Here is an 18,344-nt window from a genome sequence, read left to right as displayed (position 1 = left end):
TTGCTCTCAGCAAATTTGACAATGAGTGACGTCGTATTAGCACCAGTATGACCAGATTACTATTTTCGTAACTTGATTTAGCATTTTTTTTATTTAGTCTCGGGGTTTTAGTCCTGCTAAAATGCCCATTTAAAGAAAATAAAATACCAAATTTTTATTGAACTAAAATTAAAAAAAAAATGTGTTGAATGTTACTTGTACGTTTCTCCTTACATTTGTAATAGTAATTATCGATAACACAGGGTAGCACAACAAAAAGTATATGTATAATCGGAGATTGTTATTAAATAACAAAAAAATGGTCAGCGATTTTCAAACGTTTCAAGAGTAAAGTTACATAAAATTCCATATAACGTATTTTACATACCTTGCCTGTCTGTTTCTGAAAATTAGAATTTTTAAATATATGGGCATATTTGTATGTATGCGATGTGCGCACGTAGAGGACGACTTACTAATCAAGCTGTCAGTCAATAATTGATCGCAATCGGGCTGTAAGCCCCACTATTTAGTCGTCGGCAATTAAGCTGGTGTACTGCGGGTATATTCTTATCGCTTCATATATTTCAAGAGAAATCGACCAAATAGTTGACAGGCAAATCTGCAGTGTACGGGTAGCCTTAAGGCTTTTTGTTTAGGCTTAAAGCCCAAAGCTCAAGGTAGAGATGCCATCCATAACACCATAACCCTAATCAATTATTGGTGCCACAGCCATAAACAGCTGATATTTACATATGGTATCACATAGTTGTGCATTTCGAAGTGTAGAATGCAGCAAATCACAATGCAACCGTAGACGTTATACCCCACGTATACGTAACTGAAACTGTTAATTTCAAAATGTCATAACTTTTTTTTAAAAAATCGTACAATAATTTAAAAAAATGGGTTTTAAAGCTAAAGAGTTGCACTATGCGACCTATCCCAAAAAAATTATCAAAAATGGCTAAAATGGCCATTTTTTGACCTTTTAGGCTTCATTTACCAAAAATCCTGACGTGATGGAGCATTTTGAAGGTCAGATTCGTTTTCAGCGCATAAAAAACTACAAGAAACAAGTACAGCCATTCTAGAAACTCACCCTCGCAGGACTGTGTAATTGACGACATAAATATCGTTATGATTAATACTACGGTTAAGGTCATGACTTTATGGTAAGGCACCTCTACTTTGAGCTTTAAATGGTAAATATACGTCTGAATAGAGCAGTACAATGGCACAGAAGGTGCGAGATCGTCTTTTCCTTTTCTTAATCTAAACAGCTTCTGCAGAATTCAAGTGTTTCCACAGCCATCTTCCGGGCATGCTTGCCTATTAAACAGTACTCCGTTAGCCAAAACTTAACTTAATAAACTTAGAAAGCTGTAGGTGTTAGGTTCATAAGTAAAGTTTCTAATTGCAAAGAAAGCCGTGAAGGAACAATTTTGTCATATTATTTTTGCACCTATTTACACATAATTAGAATAAAATTCCTTTAAAATGCTATACAAAATTTATTTTTTGCAAAACATAAAACACAAGGCAACGCGTCAAAGCGAAAATAAAAACAAACTAAACAAATACACAAACATTAGGCCTCTTTTTTCGCCAAGACTTAGTAAGTAGCGGATAGACGAAACAAATGCACATATCTTGGCAACGCGAGAAGAGAGCTGTCTTAAATTACATGTGCTGGTAAGGCAGTGCGGCCTAATGAGCTATAGCCATACTAGCTAGCGGTGAATCTTACTCGATAACTTTGTTGTTACTTTCGCATGCAAATTTTTCGTCAAGTTAATCGGGCATAGAGATAGCGAGCGGAGAAATGGCGAATAGAAGAGGCCTATTGTAAACGTAGACGATGAAAAACAACCCTGGTACAATCGATATGACGTGCTGAGTAATAAGAGCCCCATGTAAATGAATTCTCATTACCGTTTCGTTATGTAGTATCGTAGATCGTTGTTTCATCGTGTCAGCTGATAGAGGTGTACGTTTACGTTGCTGAGTGTGAGCACCATAACAACCTCCAAGTTTCTATTGAAACTAAATTAAATTTAAGTCTTGACTAACACTGCTTCTGGTTATTGCATCATGGTATTTCTGCAGCTTTTATGCGATGAGTATCACGAGACTAAAATGAATGAATTTTTTACTTAAAAAACCCGCATTAAGCAAGAAAAACTATCGCTGGTTACTAAATAACGGTAAATCACTTCCAGGCTTTCCGCGACTGATGTTGGTTTCCTTGTTTTTTTTTTTTGCAAATATATTGGATGAGACGACCGTCAGGATCTTAATCAATATGATCAAACTCTTGTATACTCATCCTAAGGAAATTGTTCAACGACCTTGGTTAATGTGTTGCAATTTTAAACGCAGCTCTATGTAGAGCCATCATCTAGCTCCATTTCTGAGACGATCCACCAGTCCTTCACCTTCCTAAAGGAATGTTTGTAGGTTCCTTGGACACGATATATTCCTTTAAAGGAATTCAGGCCGCAGTGCTAAGTCCCCTCATGATTCCATTTCTTTTTCCAAGCACGCAAAGTGGTTACCGTGCCGGATAATTGGCATGACAAATAATATGATTCCTACACCCCGAACCCGCTCACGGGATCTAATTTAAGAAAAAAACACATGAACTGCATAAAAAATGTTTTATTTAATCGCCATCCCAACCGCTTTCATTCGATAAAACTTTATTCTTAACAGCTGTATTCAAGTAAGGTCTTAGTACCCACTCGGTATCGGACGCTTGTATTTCATCTAATTTTCCCAATTTAATTTGATATAATTTAAGTTGAAACCGTGGGCCTACTTCTGTCAGCTCTAATCCATCTTTTTCGTATTTATATGTGTGATGACGAAACGATATATAATCATCATGGTTAGCAAATGTTATAACTCTCTTAGAATCTGTTTTGGGAGTGGGAAAGAGATGCTTCAGTATATTCGTCACCCGCTCTCCTACTTTACTTTTGAAATTATGAAAGATTAAGTGCGGATTTTGTTCACTCATAGTGCCAATAAAAGGTACATCATGGCGCATGACAACATCTGAAACGTTGAAAAACGCTGTAGGACCGTTTGGTAAGTGACTAATAACGATGTTATCCGGTATTCCTCTGTGCTCATGGACCACTATAATGTCTGTCACATCATTAGCACAGCACACCCGCGTTAATTGTTTCAAATCGTTCTTGCCTCTATTCATTCGTTGCGCGTTTGGAAAGATCAACCTCAATTCCTTTACAAACATTTTTAGCTTTGCAGATGGATCATGCGATGTTGTTATCATAATTTTTGGACTATAAGAACCAGCATATCTGTACTCGTCATCAGCTTCAACCACATCTGAAAGAAACATTTTTTTTCCAAAATTATATTTCGCAACACAGTAGATATTTAACTAAATATAAATATTTGTAGCGACATTAAATTAACCCTCTAACTTTCCAAACTGAAAAAATGTATCACACGTTTTGTGAAACCTCAACAACAAACTCAAATTTCAACTCGATTTCACGTTATCTGATTTAGTTTAGCCGCAATGATGAAAAAAGTGGAAAACTGTCTGTAGGAGGGTTCTCTTCTTTAGCGTTTTGGACTTACTCTACACAATTTTCTCTGTTAAGAACTTACCGCCGTATTTAATTTGCTTCTGTTTTGTGGAAGCCGAATACAAAGGATTATTTGCCACACTTCCCTTCAATAATTCTAGTTTTTTGTTTTTCGAAGTTTTTTTTTCAATGCGGCTTCTTTCTGCTTTTTCCAGCAAGAATTCTCGCCTTAAACGTGCTTGCCTTCGAATCATAGCGCTGAAACTCAAAATAAACTTTGGCAAATTGCAACTACACGAGACGAAAACAATTCAAAAACTATCGATATCATCCATTTAGATATATCGATATAATGTAAAGACCACACCATACAATATGTTGAGCAGAATTTTAGCTCACTACGGACTATCGGCCAACTCTTTAGTAAAATTCTCTTGAATAACATGACGTGATTTGAAGATACGTATACTACACCAACTTAATCGGCGTCAGCTAAATAGTGAAAGCGGTGAAACTAAAAAGTCTGCCAATTAGCGGCTGACTTCTTAATCAGGAAATTAGTTCTCTACGTGCGCACACTGCAGGCTTCTTAGTCTGGTAATTATATTTATACTATTTTTTTGTGTACGACCATGATATGAAAAATACAGAAAGTGGCGAAAGTCGCTGCCTTATTTTTAGCGAATTTAATAGTTGAACAACATCAGTGCAGAAACTAGGCGAACATTATTTTCCTATATTCTTGGCTTTCCACTTACTGTTTTTATCTTCCTCTTCTTTCATTTGTTGATTTCTTGGGCTGAAAGGCCCATGGTGAGACGCAATCTTCTGTTCTATCATTATTGGTGTGTAACGAAGAAAACATGAATTGTACTTGTGATGCATAATGGTTTGTGTATGACGGTACCATTCAGTACAAAACGGTTGTATTATACATTTCACCCTTTAGAGAAATATCGATAAAAAACTACTATAAATGGAAAGAAATAAATCGAGTACAAAATATTTACGAGTATTATTGTAGGCCTAGCGCAAATATGTTTCGCCAAGTGTTACAGTATTCTGCGTGTAATTTCTATAAACATTTGGTTTCAAAAATTGGGACTAACAATAGTGGCTTAACAAATTCTGTGCGGCATACTAGTTTTTTTAACAAGTGTAAGTAAATATTGCGTAATATTCGATTCCCGGTTACATCGCTTCCGATTCTACTTTGAAAATAAATGTTTAATGAACTACTAAAAGTTTAATGATTTATGTGATAAAACTTCTGAAAATGTTGAGAAGGGGTTCCTGAATAACCTTTATAACTCCCATCGTTTCGGAAATAATAGTTTTGTAATTGTTTTCCTCTAAAATGCCTTCAGCATCTTCACTACAGGTTGGCACATAGACTTCAATTCATAAAATATGCAGCCACACACGTGTTTACACTCGTATTTATAATAAAAATACCTTAATGAAAATTAAATGTAAATCAATTTATTAATATCATCACGTTCCAATATTAAACGAAAATAATATTTCATTGGTTCTGACAATAATATTGTGTTGTCAAAAGCCTGCAAATGAGAATAAAAATGCAAACAAATTAAACAGTTCGGTTTGAATTTAATGATAGGCCTGTTCATGAAGCAAATAGTTTGTAACAATTGTTACAAATTATAACGTTTTGGTGTTCATGTACCCAAAAAACTTGCAAAGTAGGGGAAAGTGAGAGTGTAAAATGCCATTTCATTTTGAGGGGTTACTTTTTACTGGATTTATTTTTACTGTAAGAATTTGCAAATGAGAAAAACAGCTATCACAAAGTAACAATAAGCATGAATTAAAATTAGCGAATTGCAATTGCTAATGAAATGTTCTTCATCTTACAGCGATGATGAAATGGAACAAATTATTGTGGACAAAATGAAATCATGTAATTCCGAAGCTCGTTATTTTGCATTCCATTTGCTTTATTATTATTTTTTTTTTAATTAATATGAGGTAGCTCAAGAGGAAAAAATTTAATTTTTGTGATTTTTCCTGTCAATAATTTAATCAGCTGTTCGTATAACTTGCAAATTGTTACTGGTTTTGTGTTCAAGTACTTTTTTCGATATTTTTCTCTTTGAGAGTGAATTTTCGGAAATTATATTAATGGCAAGTTACTGGATAACTTTTATATGAACAGACCTGATGGGGATGGGGGTTATCGTACCGCATACTTGACGCATATGCCTCTTTAATTTATGAGGGTTATTTTTTTGAAGCGTGCCTGACGGCCGCCTGCTAGTACGGTGTTGTAACATGTCATCATTGTCTTCTTCATCTAACAATAGGACCTGAAAACATGCTGTTTCGTCCGGTTGGATCCAAAGGGAGAGGGGTGCTAGGTGTGTGGGCTCAAGGAGTCGTGTGAATAGGGTATCGAGCAGGGCACTATCACATGTCGAGCATATATTGCGTATGTCGGGGTTGCTTCTGGATAGGTAGGAGTTTAACCCGCTACAATTTCTGCAACGTAATTGGGAAGTAACGCGTCTCCCACGAGGCAGCTGAAGGTCTTCATCTGCAATAGGTAATGGTTGGTCGGTAGTTTATGAAGGTGGTAAGTCTCTCCCGATGATTGTCATTAAGCTTCTGTCTGTATACTGTCCGGTCCAGTAGTTGTAAGCTCGTTTTGTCCTGGATCTCGGCAGAATAGTCGAAGAGATGTCTCCCGATGCGCCTGGGAGGTGGCTCAAGTTCTAGCAATTGTCTGCAGGGGTGAAACCTTCGGTAGCATCCAAGCAGAAACTGCTGAGCATTTTATTGTGCTCCCTGACGGGAAGCATTGATATGTAGAATTTGAAAAGCAAGAGTGATAGGACACTACCCTGCGGAACACCTTGCATTATCCTCCTCTGTTTTGAGTTATGGTCTCCATAGATGACTGACGAATCCCGACCACTCATATAGTTTGCGGACCAACTCTTCAGCCCCGGCGGAAGGGTCAAGTATATAATGTCATATACTAACGTGGAGTGGCTGCCTGTATTGAAAGCCTTCTTCAGGTCTAGGGCTACTAGGACAGTCCTCTCGCAGGGGCGGTTTTGGTTAAGCCTTTGGTTAATTAGGGTGTTTATGGCGGTGAGTGTAATGTCAGTTTTCCCAGTTTTCAGTAATGCGACCACACTTCCTGCATTCCACTTGTCAGGAATTATGAGAGTTGCCATAGACAAGTTGAGTACCCTTGGTAGGAATCCTACTCCCAGTGGACCCAAGTTTTTCAGCATCAGCATGTTAAGTCCGTCAAGGCCAATAGCTTAAGAAGTTTTTGCTTTATTGATGGCCACCTGAACCTCCTCGCTGGAGAAAGTAAGTGGCGCACTGTTGTTCGGCAGTTTGTGCAGTCGTCTGAGAGCATAGAGCTTGGATCTGTCGACCGGAGGATGCAAACTAAATCACCGACTAAAATACCTCGCGGATCTCTTCGGGTCTGACGAAGTGCAATTGCTGAAGGTGATTGCCACCTTGTGGTTGTGCTTCGTTGGGTTCGACAGGACCTTACGGTGGATCAGAGCTTATAAACCAGTGGTAAAGTTGCAGGTCTTCAAATGCTGTTTCCATGTGGTCCGCTTATGCTGGGTGACCAGTAGCCAAATCTCCAAATTTAAATCCGCGGGATCGGCCTGGCGTAGAAGGTCATGCTCGTTTGCTAAAACGGCTGCTTCATGTGGGAATCATGTGTATATCCTGGATCCTTTCAGCAGCTCGCTGAATACGCGGTCGTCTACGCGCACATCAATACGGATGGGGAGAGCGGCGAAGGTGTTTTCGGTAAATTTCACGAAGCCGGTCCAGTTGGCTTCGTGGAAATGAGCGGGCAGATCTCTCAATCGAGACGATAATAAAACTAGGTTGGAGTACCTCCGAAAATGGCACCAGCCATTGCAGGAATTGCATTTGACTCATGTCAGATTCCGAGATACTCTGGTCTGACGCCCGGAACAGACTGTGCAGAGAATCCCGAGTTGCTAGTTAGTTCCCGCACTGGGGGCTTACAATAGGCCCAAAGCAACTAAGACAGCCCTCTCGCAGGTTGGTTTTTGTTAAGCCCACGATTAACCTGGAAGGAGAGTTATCGGACGATAAGACTGATTTTTTTCGGGTTTTCCAGGTTTCAATAGTGGGCACCTCTCCCTGTTTTCGATTTGCCAGGAATAATGAGTAGGGCCAAGGTCAAATTGTAAGTGCTTGTTGATACCGTCGGACCAATGTCTGCAGAAAAGAAGCATACACAATTGTTTGGTACGTCTAGTAGCAAGACGCTTGGAACTGTCGACCGGAGAATGCATTATAAATTGCCCGTAAAGTAGCTGAACTCCTCTGATCCGAAGTGCAACCATCCAAAATGACTGCCACGCTGTCATTGTTCTTCGTCAGGTTCGGCAAGGACCTTACGGTAGACCGAACGACAAAGTTTCAGGTCTTCAAGTGCTCAACCCATCCAGTCCGCTTATGTTGGGTTATTAGGTCCGAATTTCTAAGTTGAAATCCTTTATTCGAGGATACCTATGATCCGCCTGGCGTAGGTGTCCACGCTAGTTTGCTAGAACAGCTGCTTTCGCTGGAAAATTATGGCGTATGTCACGGTGGCTGCCGTACCGGAATGAGTTGGTGCGTGAGTACCATTCGGAATTCAAAAAGAACGTAGGTTCGAATTTCGGTGAAACACCAAAATGAAGAAAAAGTTGTTTCTAATAGCGGTCGCCCCTCGTCAGGCAATGGCAAACCTCCTGGTGTAATCCGTCTCCGAACGGCAGATGGTTTTTTATGGGGAGCCTTTTCGTCACAGAAATATACTCCGAGGGCGACCGCTATTAGAAAAACCTTTTTCTATCATTTGGTTTCACTTAAACTCAGAGAAAATGTGCATCAGTCACCATGCGGATAAACTTAACATTTTTAAGGATAGTGGGGCGGGCTTACCTTAATTCTACCTTGTGGCCTGAACAGCTAATCTGATTGCGTTCGTTAGTATCAGTTTTGCCTTTAATGTTCACTGGTACCACATTCTGCATTGCGTTAAGCCCTACTCTAGCGCTCGTCCGATGCGTGCATAGATTCCAATGAGGGCAGACCTGTGGACCCTCTACAGCTTCTTAACCAACGTCGTCCTCTCCAGAGGGTTTCATCAGACAAGGACTCAAAGCGGCCAAGCCAGGCGGCGAATTCCAGCAAGCAACTTTGGGTGCGAAGAAGGTTTAGCACGCTATCCTAGCTGTTATTGCTCTGTTTGCATCTGTCGAAAAATTGGGATCGAGAAGCAACTAGAGCACTCTATTGCTGCTTATCGTTCAAAACACTCCAAGTAGTCGCATGGGCGTAGAAACGTTGAGCCTCGTGGACTTATGGTAAACTTCACTGCTTTCATAGAATCTTCTATGAGTCTGCTTTGGTTTTCTTAATTTCAGTCTTGTAGATTCCTAATGCTACTTTGTGTAATTCTTATCCCGAAGGTGGCTTTATCCTTCTTTCTGTATTACAATGCCGTCTACACGAAGCCGTGAGTTTAGGGAGTTCAGTTCACCACCAAGTCGCCTTTTACTTTGTAGGGGCAGTCTTAGTTGACAAGAGCTCTTGAGGGCCCTGTTACACGCAGAGGCGACGGACTCATCCAATTCATCTATCGATCTCTTCGAAATATTTAAGTTTTCCACCGGTGTTTCCGATAGGCGATTCTGCAGATTTCTACAATATCCGGTCCGTAGTTTCGGTCCGTACTCCTAAGGTTCCTATAGAAGATCTATTCAGTCTGGAATGAGCGTTAAGCACCCTCTAATCTGATATTCGGTACGTCACTGAGAAAGGGACTGAGGTCATATAATGAAAACTTCACTTAGGGCAAAATCAAGAAGTGATTTGCATTACTGCCTGTAATTCCCCAACAAGTGTGGGGGAAATTCGCGTCGGTACCAATGATGATGCCTGTCTTTCTTCATCTCGCCTCAGCTAGGATCTCTCTTAGCAACAAAGGAGTGGCTCCACCTTGTCATTGTGCTCATTGTTGAGATTAGGTAAAAAAAGTGGTTGCTAGAAATGCACCAGCAATAAATAGCTGTTCCTTCTGATTCTTCGTTCTGAGCTTCGAATCCAGGATCAGGACTACTTCGGCTTCACCGTACTCAAGCTGAATTGGGGAACGGGAAAGTGGTCTTTACATACAAGCCGAACGCTCATCGACGCATACAATTCGCTTGAATGCACCAAAGTGTCACCCGGTGGAGGTTCAGGGTTCTTCTTTCCCACACTCATAACACGACGTGGACGCCCCTTTCTTTCATTTCCCCACAAATATGGCGTAGTCTTACTCTTCTTTATCCCAGGGATAAAGGAGGCCGGTCTGCTTAGCGGCTGTTGTGATAGAACATTCCTTCTATTGAGAACGTTGCCGCTTGAGCCGCGATTTCAACGACGCTTGTTGGTTGCTCTCGAACCCACTCTGCCTTTCACTGCAACGGTTCCGAATGTGGCTCTCTTCATAACTGAAGCGGGTGCCCTCTCACACTCCCGCGAACAATGCTGGAAGTCGACTCCGTCTCATCTCCTAAGAGTCCCGACCCGATATATCTTTGAGCTCGAGGTCGACCGACACTCTTCCGCTCCTAGATATTTCGACCCGCGTGCCAAAAGTAACGCTTAAGCAGTACTGCGGATTTATGACAGAAGGTTTATAAGGATTCATCAATTGAGGGTTTCAATGCAGTTTAGCTCCAAATGGCAAATAAAGAAATGCATGCAGTTTTCTTATGGTAAAAAAAAACGACATCGCAAGAAGCGAAAGTAAAACGACTGTATTTCCTGGGTACAGAATTTAAGTTTGTATTATATCTTCAAGATTATAACTATAAAATTTAAGATCGCGCGGGCGGAGAATGCAACACGAAGATTCTTGGAGCAATGTGGGTTGAAGCAGACTCAGCTTCGATACTCATGTGAGGGCGATTTCGAGGTTTTAAAGACTGGTCCGTATGAAGATTATAAAGTTAAAGGTGGGCCAATGAAAGGGTCGACGGAAACAATTTGTTGGTAGTACCTAAACTTATGGAGTGGAACATAAAACGGAAAGAACACAATACTGACCATTTCGCTACGCAAAGGACGATGCATAACATAAGGCAAAACTATTTCATTCCTTATTTGATGCCAGGTGTATTATATTTAACAAGAAGATGGGGAAAAGAACGGTATTTTGGTATACTGTATCGATGAAATCGACAGTCCACTGAATACGTTGCATGCTAATTACCTTGGTCAAATGGATTCCACTTCTAAAAATTGCAAATTTATTTTCGCAAATGTCGAAGGTTTCTCAAAATTTGTCTGATTATTTCCAACAAAAACAACGGCAACCCGAAACAACTCGACGCTTAAGTGAGTGGTCCGACATATTCGGAAGCCCAAGCTGTTTGGTCAGCGACAAAGGCGCTGCATTCATGCCGATGTAACAACAAGAAGCATGCAACAACAACTGCGGTAGCTGGAGGCAACAGGCAGGTTGAGAAAATCAACAGATCCATACCCGCAATAAACGCAAATCTGTTGTCCATCGATCCAATGAAACGGTATAAATTCGTGGGCAATATAAAGAAACCAAGTTTAGAGTTTTAGGAGGTAGGGACGACTTTTTGTTGGCAAAATTTTTCAAGCACTGGAACTGAGAAAAAGAACCTTTGAACAAATTGCGTGCTCTTATTTATTTGTCATGAGGCTGTATACGAAGATGATTTGATAATTTGAGTATTGACCTCTAAATTCTTAGGAACTAAGTTATGATTACGTATAGAGAATTCACACTATTTCAGCCTCCATCAACGCTGGGTAAATAATTTACACATTTGATTAATTCAGGGTGATGTAGGCATTTATCCGATGAGGCGTCCGTTAGAATATTTGAGAGAAAGATTCTGCCGACGATTTTTGGACTTTTGCACGTGGGTGACGGCGAGTATCGTAGGCGATGGGCTTTATGGCGACATTGATATAGCGCAGCGAATTAAGATCCAGCGGCTTCGTTGGCTGAGTCATGTCGTCGGAATGGATACAAACGCTCTGAACGTATTCGATGTGGTACCAGCTGGTAGTAGCAAAGGAAGGCGTCATCTACGTTGGAAAGATCAGAGGACTCGGCCTCACTTGGTGTGTTCAACTGGCCCCAGTTAGCACGAGAAAGACGACGGGCGCGCTTTGTTAAACTCGACTGAAATCGTGTAAGCGGTTATTGCTCCAATCAAGAAGAAGAAAAAGAGGATGCAAGCATTTTAAAGTAAGAACCCCAGAAATTGTTTCTGGCCGGCCGGTAACTTTTTCGACCATTACAACGCACCAAACAGTGCAGTTCTGGTTGTTAACATAACCATTTAAGTAGAAATGCGCTTTATTCAATATAAAAACATTATTTAAAAATCAATTTGCGTTGCTAATAATGGAAAACGAATAGCGTATTGTAGTCGTTGTTGATGCTCTTACCGTAGCAGTGCTTGGAAAATTTGTATTTTGGATGGATGGATTTTGAATTAATAAATAAAATGGAAATTATAATATATATTATTGGCGCTTCCACCTTTTTTGAGTTTTAGGCCGAGCTCGAGGTTCCTCTTCCTATTAGTGGTGTGCGTCTTGATGTTGGGAGGGACCTACATTTTTAAGCCGACTCCGAACGGCAAATATTTTTTATGAGGAGCTTTTTCATGGCAGAAATACACTCGGAGGTTTGCCATTGTCATCGGGGCAGCCGCTTTTAGAAAACACTTGCTTTTCATTCTGCTGTTTGCTGTAGGACTTTCGAACGTATGTCGTTCGAATGCTAGTCACGCACCAACTCATTCGGCTACGGCGACCGCTGTATCTACCCTGTATGATTTGATGTTTCATTATCTCAGTAGGCCGGAAACCTTCTGAATGTGATTCGGCTACGGCTTAACTTGAGACGTATCCAAACGAGCTGGCTTCGCTGTAGTAACTGATCTGTTTTTTTCTTGGTATTTACTAGTTGGACTTGCTTCTTTATTGTTGCCCTATTTGTTTGTTTACATTTTCATTGAAATTTTGACAATCCAACAACCAAATTGCAGAAACAAAATACATGTAAATGTGTTGTTGCTTTAGCGAACTCATCTTCTATGAGTTCCCTTTAGCGATTTTCTCGCGCTTGTAATTAAGTGCTGAAGAATTGTTATTCTTATAAACAAAAAATCAGCTTAATGTAATCTTTTACTTTATCTTCTAATCTTTTCAGTATCGGCTGATGAAATTTGGCGTGGTGTCACTTCAGTCAGTAATGCTGGCAAGAAAAGGGGCAGAGGAAAGGGTTCTGGTAAAAAAATAGCAAAGGATCTGAACAGAGGTCAGACAATAGGTGTCGGAACCAAAGGTTTTCTATGGCCTGGATTAAATGCTCCCATCGTCAGAGGAAAGGCTTTAACGCAGCACGAAAGCTTACCTGAAAAAGTTGATAGAAATATTAATCAAATTCGGGACCAAATGAGCAGTTATCGAATGATGAAGCTAAGCCCAATAGATCGTGGCTGGTCTGGAGCAAAAATGCCTGGTCGAAGCATTGGACCACCAGACGCGATTGGTGAAGAAAATTTTGATAACTTCGACACAAGAGTGCTTGAAAATAAAATTGTATTTATTATGAAAGGAAATATGGGGAGAAAGAGGCGCTACTCCGTTCTCTCAGTTACTGGAAACGGACAGGGTTTGGCTGGTTTCGCTGTTGCTAAAGCGCCTGAAGTTCGAACTGCTTTAAGAAAATCCAAAAATCGAGCAGCTCAAAAAGTTATGAAAATAAATCTCTGTGACGGGCATACAGTATTTCACGACTTTTCTTCTGCATTTGGGCAAACAAGGATATTTGTAGAAAGAAAACCTGAAGGCTATGGGTTAGTTTGTCACCGTGCAATACAAACCATTTGCAAAGTTATTGGAATCCAAAATTTACACGCCAGAATAGAAGGCTCAACAAATTTGCAGCACATAGTGAAAGCATTTTTTTTGGGTTTACTGCAACAGAAAACGCATGAGAAAATCGCAGGAGAAAAACAATTGCTTGTTGTAGAGTTTCGTAATGAAACTGGTCTGCAGCCACGAATTATAGCAAAGCCAGATTATTGTAGAACACCAAATGAAATCGAAAGAAATGAGATTTTGGACTATACTCAATATGTTTTGGGTGATAAAATTATTTTAAATAAGAAGAAATTCCCCCCATTTTATGTGAATACCAAAGGATACGAATTGTACAAAAGGAGAGCGGAACAAGTGCGAAATCAAGTGAAGCTACGCATTAATATGCACGCATTTAACAACGGTCTTCAATACTTTGAATAATTTTTTTGATTTATTTTATTATATGGTAAAAATAAAATGAAAAATGAGACAAGATTAACTTGAGTCATACCTGTTATGTTATAATTTATAGAAAAGAAATGAAGCAATAATAAACGATAGAATAATTATAATACAACAAATTTTTAAGTAAACTGTCAGTTATATGGTCAATTACCGCCGTAGCTGAATGAGCTGGTGTGCGACTACCATTGGGAGATTTGGCAGCCGAATTCTGCACGATCATTTCACATGTATTCACATTCTCGTCCAATGAGTCATTGTTCAGATAGCAACGAAGCAAAATGAGTGAAGATTGTGTTAATTTTTTCCGTATATCACTAATACAATTGCACATACATATCACATGTATTCACACACTCGTCCAATTAGTCGTTATTCAAACGGCAACGAAGTTGATTGGTTCATTTTTTTGCGTATATCACCAACACAATTTCAGTTTTTCATAAACACATCCCAAGTGACGTCAGCTCACCAGCTGAGTCTATCAAATTCGCTCAAAGCCAAATAACGGTATGCTAAAGAGCACATCTCTAAAAATGTTTGCTTCATGATATGAAACTCTGCGGCCCTATATTCGAACGACGAAAACCCACAGAAGGGGGCATATATCATTGTGTACAAAAAATAAAGGTGGCGCTTTCCCAAGACCGCTACTTTATATTTCGCGATTTTGACCACTGCCTGACGTCATTGCTTGAAGTGAACGAAACAAAAGGGGCAGAAATTACTTACTTGTAAATATTCAATGAATGGCTTTGTAATATTGTGATTTTAAGATTTGTGACTTTTAACTTGTGACTTTAAACACCCTAATGAAAACGAAATCGCGGCCGTTGTAGCCGCATGGGTTGGTCTAACATTCGGAATTCAAAGCGAACGTAGGTTTGAATCTCGGTGTTAAGCCAAAATGAAGAAAAATTTATTTTATAAAAGCGGTCGCCCCTCGGCAGACAATGGCAAACCTCCGAGTGTATTTCGGCTATGAAATAGCTCCTTAAAAAATATTATATATCTGCCGTTTCGCGATAATATTTCGTATTTACCTTGACGTCAAGCTAGATGAAAACGATTAGAGAGCGGTCCAAACCATTATCAGTGGCGGGTTCTACGCCCTGGGGGCCAATCGATGACTCAAATTTTTGTATGAACATTCCAGTCTTTTGATGACCACCACCATGACGTTTCGCGACGCTACCAGTATCATTGTAATGAGTAATGGTGCGATAAACAAAAATTTTATTTACTTTAAAATGCTCGAGCTCACGAACAATCGCTGGTTGTAATTTTCCAGCCAAATATAATGCAATCACACTATTGCGTTTGAATTACATACATTACTGATTTTCTTTTATCGCGTCTTTCGGCCCGTGCATCAGCTGCGCGAGCGGCCTGTATGTAATGAAAACGAAGTTCAGCGTGTTAAATTGAGAAAGCACGAATTATGAAAATACCTCCAAATGCAGTTTGTTTGAGTTTTTTGCTGAGGACGCCGTGGCAGAAGAGCATGCGTGTATGTATAATTTCTTGGGTTTGACAGTTCCCATTGCTTTCGCTGACTCTTCTTCTACCGAAACACGTAATTTCCCTTCTTGAATATCCGGAAATGTGAGGGGAGGAACTTTGATGGGTGGATCACCTCATCGAAGGTGGTTTATCAAACCCCTTTCCACCAATGATGAAAGTCTTCGAAGAACTTCGACTGCAAACAATGCGAACAATTTCGAAAGAAATAAGGACCGATGATGCCGTCAGCGTGTAGACCGCACGTAAAGTAGATCTATCGTGATGCTTTAAGTACTAGATTTAGTATTTTTTCATGACAGAAGTGCCCTTAGCACATTTCATGTCGTGACATATTTACGTATATATGTACTTGTGTTCCCAGATGCGCTAATAATAAAGAGCAATAGTGGGAGATCGTATGTATGTAGGTGTACTCGGAACAAGTTATGAGTGATCCACAACTTAAAAAGTTAGAGAAGCCATTATCTAAGTCGCAAACCTTCTAGCGGATACCTACTTTTCCAGCTAGCAACATGTGGTTAAAAAAGCGTTAGGCGTTAGTGGTTATAGAGATTAAAGATCTTGATGAGATTACAACTAAACAAGAGCTTTGTAATGCCCTCGAAAAAGAGTTCGATGGTATAAAGACTTAGAAATGCCTATAGTGGAAAACGGCAACTCTACTGCTGCCAGTCCCTGTAGCTAACAAATTCTAGCTGCAGGTGCAGTCAGGCAGAATGGGTAACTGGCCGAATATGTGTGAGAATCCAGTCGATGAAATGCTTTAAATGCCTCAAGTTTGGCCACCAGACGAGCTGTAACAACTCGTTCGACATGAAAATATCATGTTTCAACTGCGGGAGACGACCCAAAAAGGCGTTGAGTGTAAAGGTGAGCTATCAGCTCTTGAAGGAACTCATTCCTGGCGAAGCACAAAACAGGTGGGAAAAAATGTTCTTACTGCATAGAGGCATTAAGAAAAGCACGTGCACGATGGAGTTTCTGCAACTGAACCTAAATCATTGCAAGGCGGCACAAGAGCTTCTGGAGAATATGGTAATTGAGAAGAATGTAAAATCGCCCGTTTAAGTGAGCAGAATAAGACTGAAAATAACCAGCTGTGTGTTGCTGACGTCAATTGATGTTTAGGTGTATAATATTTTCTTATAGTTCCTAGGAGGAACATAGGCCCTTAAGAAACAAATTGGTAATGATTTATTTAGAGCTAGGAATTTAATTTGACTCCAGGAATGGGCGTTTTTTTCGCCTTCACGTGTTGGCTGGTCTTACCGCGCTTGCGATTCCCTTGGGGATTCCAGTGTAGTGCAGTTCTTGTGATGCCATCTTTGGGTTTACGCAACGTATGCCCACTGTTTGGAGCAGTGCTAAAATACGTATTAAAATAGAACAGCTAAGAGTCGACATATGTTTTGTATGTGTAGGAGCTTCGGAACTGGTGTCATACAGTTGCTACTTATCATAAAACCCTAGCCTCCTGTGGTAATTGGAGGCGGTTTTGATGTGTGGGCTCGTGAATGGGGAGTCGTAGGATAAATTTTAAGGGCAATGCTCTCATTACAGCACTCTACCTTTGATGTGATATTCCTAAACACAGGTGACCAATTTACAATTGAAAAAGATGGGTTTAGACCTTACTAGGCATGTGCAGAGTATACGCATAAGGACCACCACGCAATCATCTTCACGATTAAGAAATATGCTAATAAAGCTAACAAACCTAGGGATAAACCAAATGGCTGAAAACTACGCATCATTGTTGAAGAAGTATTAAAGTTGATGTTGGCTGACGTACTACCAGAGGGAGCCACAAACATGGTAAGATACCTAATGTGTAGCATGAAAGTAGAGGTGAAACTACCAGAGAGCTAAAATAGAGCATCAGTTTTTACAGATCTCTATGTGACAGCGCTGACAAAGATTCCTGGCGCTTGGAATACAAAGACGTGACCAAAAAGTTGGAAAAATCGGCACCACCTATTCCCACAACCACCACTTGATCGGGAAATTTTCCCAGAGTACGAATTCCCACCCATTATGTCGGATGAAGTATCGGTGTTAGTTCTGCCTTTTGAAAACTGGATAAAGAAGCAAAGCGAATGGGTCTGGTGGTGAACGAGAACAAAACGAAGTACCTCCTGTCATCAAACAAGCAGTCGGCGCACTCACGTATCGGCATCCATGTTACTGTTGATTTCGTTTAGTTAGGAGCCAGCATTAACACCGATAAAAATGTCAGCCTTAAAATCCATCGGAGAATCTCTCTTGCCAACAAGTGCTACTTTAGACTACCTAGGCAACTGAGTAGTAAGATCCTCTCTTGACTGTCCTAACGTATGGCGCAGAAGCATGAACGATGACAATTTCCGATGAGGCGTGTTCGAGAAAATATTCTGCGGAAGATTTTTGGACATTTACACGTTGGCGACGGAGAGTATCGCACATGGCTCGCGTTGCTCCTAATCGCAGCGTGGCCCTATAGGCGGCATTCTGCTTTGCGCGCCAGCATGACATTTCTCGCCGTATCAATTGTTTTTTCGAGCTCGCCGGGATCCGTAAAGAACGAGAAATGTTGCTGATGTAAGCTCTGAGACCAGGAGTGAGAGTCGGGTGGCCAATCTTCTGGTTGTCTCTTGCCATTGCAGCTTTCCGATGTCAAACCTTCTTTGCGTAATCAGATGTCAATTTTTGCTGCACAGCCGTGTGCGAAATTTGGCTGCAAAAATGTAATGATCCGAGTCGATGTTGAGTCCTCGGATCGTACGCACATTTGAAGTAGGACATCTTTGATTAGGAGATAACCCCGCAGCCTGGTGTTACTCTTTATGCTCGAATCCGATGCTGCAGACTGCTATGTTTCGACCAGCCTCTGTCCGTTACCGGATGTTTCGTTGTGCA

At 40.4% G+C, this 18,344-nt stretch overlaps 2 protein-coding genes across 2 annotated transcripts; one reads left to right on the top strand and one right to left on the bottom strand.

Moving 5' to 3' along the window:
- Positions 1-2,625: 2,625 nt before the first annotated feature.
- On the bottom strand, positions 2,626-3,843 carry LOC129248220 (brix domain-containing protein ZK795.3). The gene is made up of 2 exons (XM_054887691.1): positions 3,625-3,843; positions 2,626-3,336 (listed from the first exon to the last, which is right to left on the bottom strand). Exons 1-2 carry the CDS (start codon positions 3,794-3,796, stop codon positions 2,645-2,647), a joined length of 864 nt encoding a protein of 287 aa, XP_054743666.1. The 5' UTR covers positions 3,797-3,843; the 3' UTR covers positions 2,626-2,644.
- A 679-nt stretch (positions 3,844-4,522) lies between these two features.
- On the top strand, positions 4,523-13,958 carry LOC129235451 (28S ribosomal protein S5, mitochondrial). Its single transcript, XM_054869295.1, has 2 exons — positions 4,523-4,700; positions 12,808-13,958. Exons 1-2 carry the CDS (start codon positions 4,580-4,582, stop codon positions 13,902-13,904), a joined length of 1,218 nt encoding a protein of 405 aa, XP_054725270.1. The 5' UTR covers positions 4,523-4,579; the 3' UTR covers positions 13,905-13,958.
- The last annotated feature ends 4,386 nt before the right edge of the window (positions 13,959-18,344 follow it).

The sequence above is a fragment of the Anastrepha obliqua genome, chromosome 1 (assembly GCF_027943255.1).
Source record: "Anastrepha obliqua isolate idAnaObli1 chromosome 1, idAnaObli1_1.0, whole genome shotgun sequence".
Classification (NCBI taxonomy): domain Eukaryota; kingdom Metazoa; phylum Arthropoda; class Insecta; order Diptera; family Tephritidae; genus Anastrepha; species Anastrepha obliqua.
Note: the sequence above shows the minus strand (reverse complement) of the source record. Positions and strands in the feature narration are given on the sequence as shown.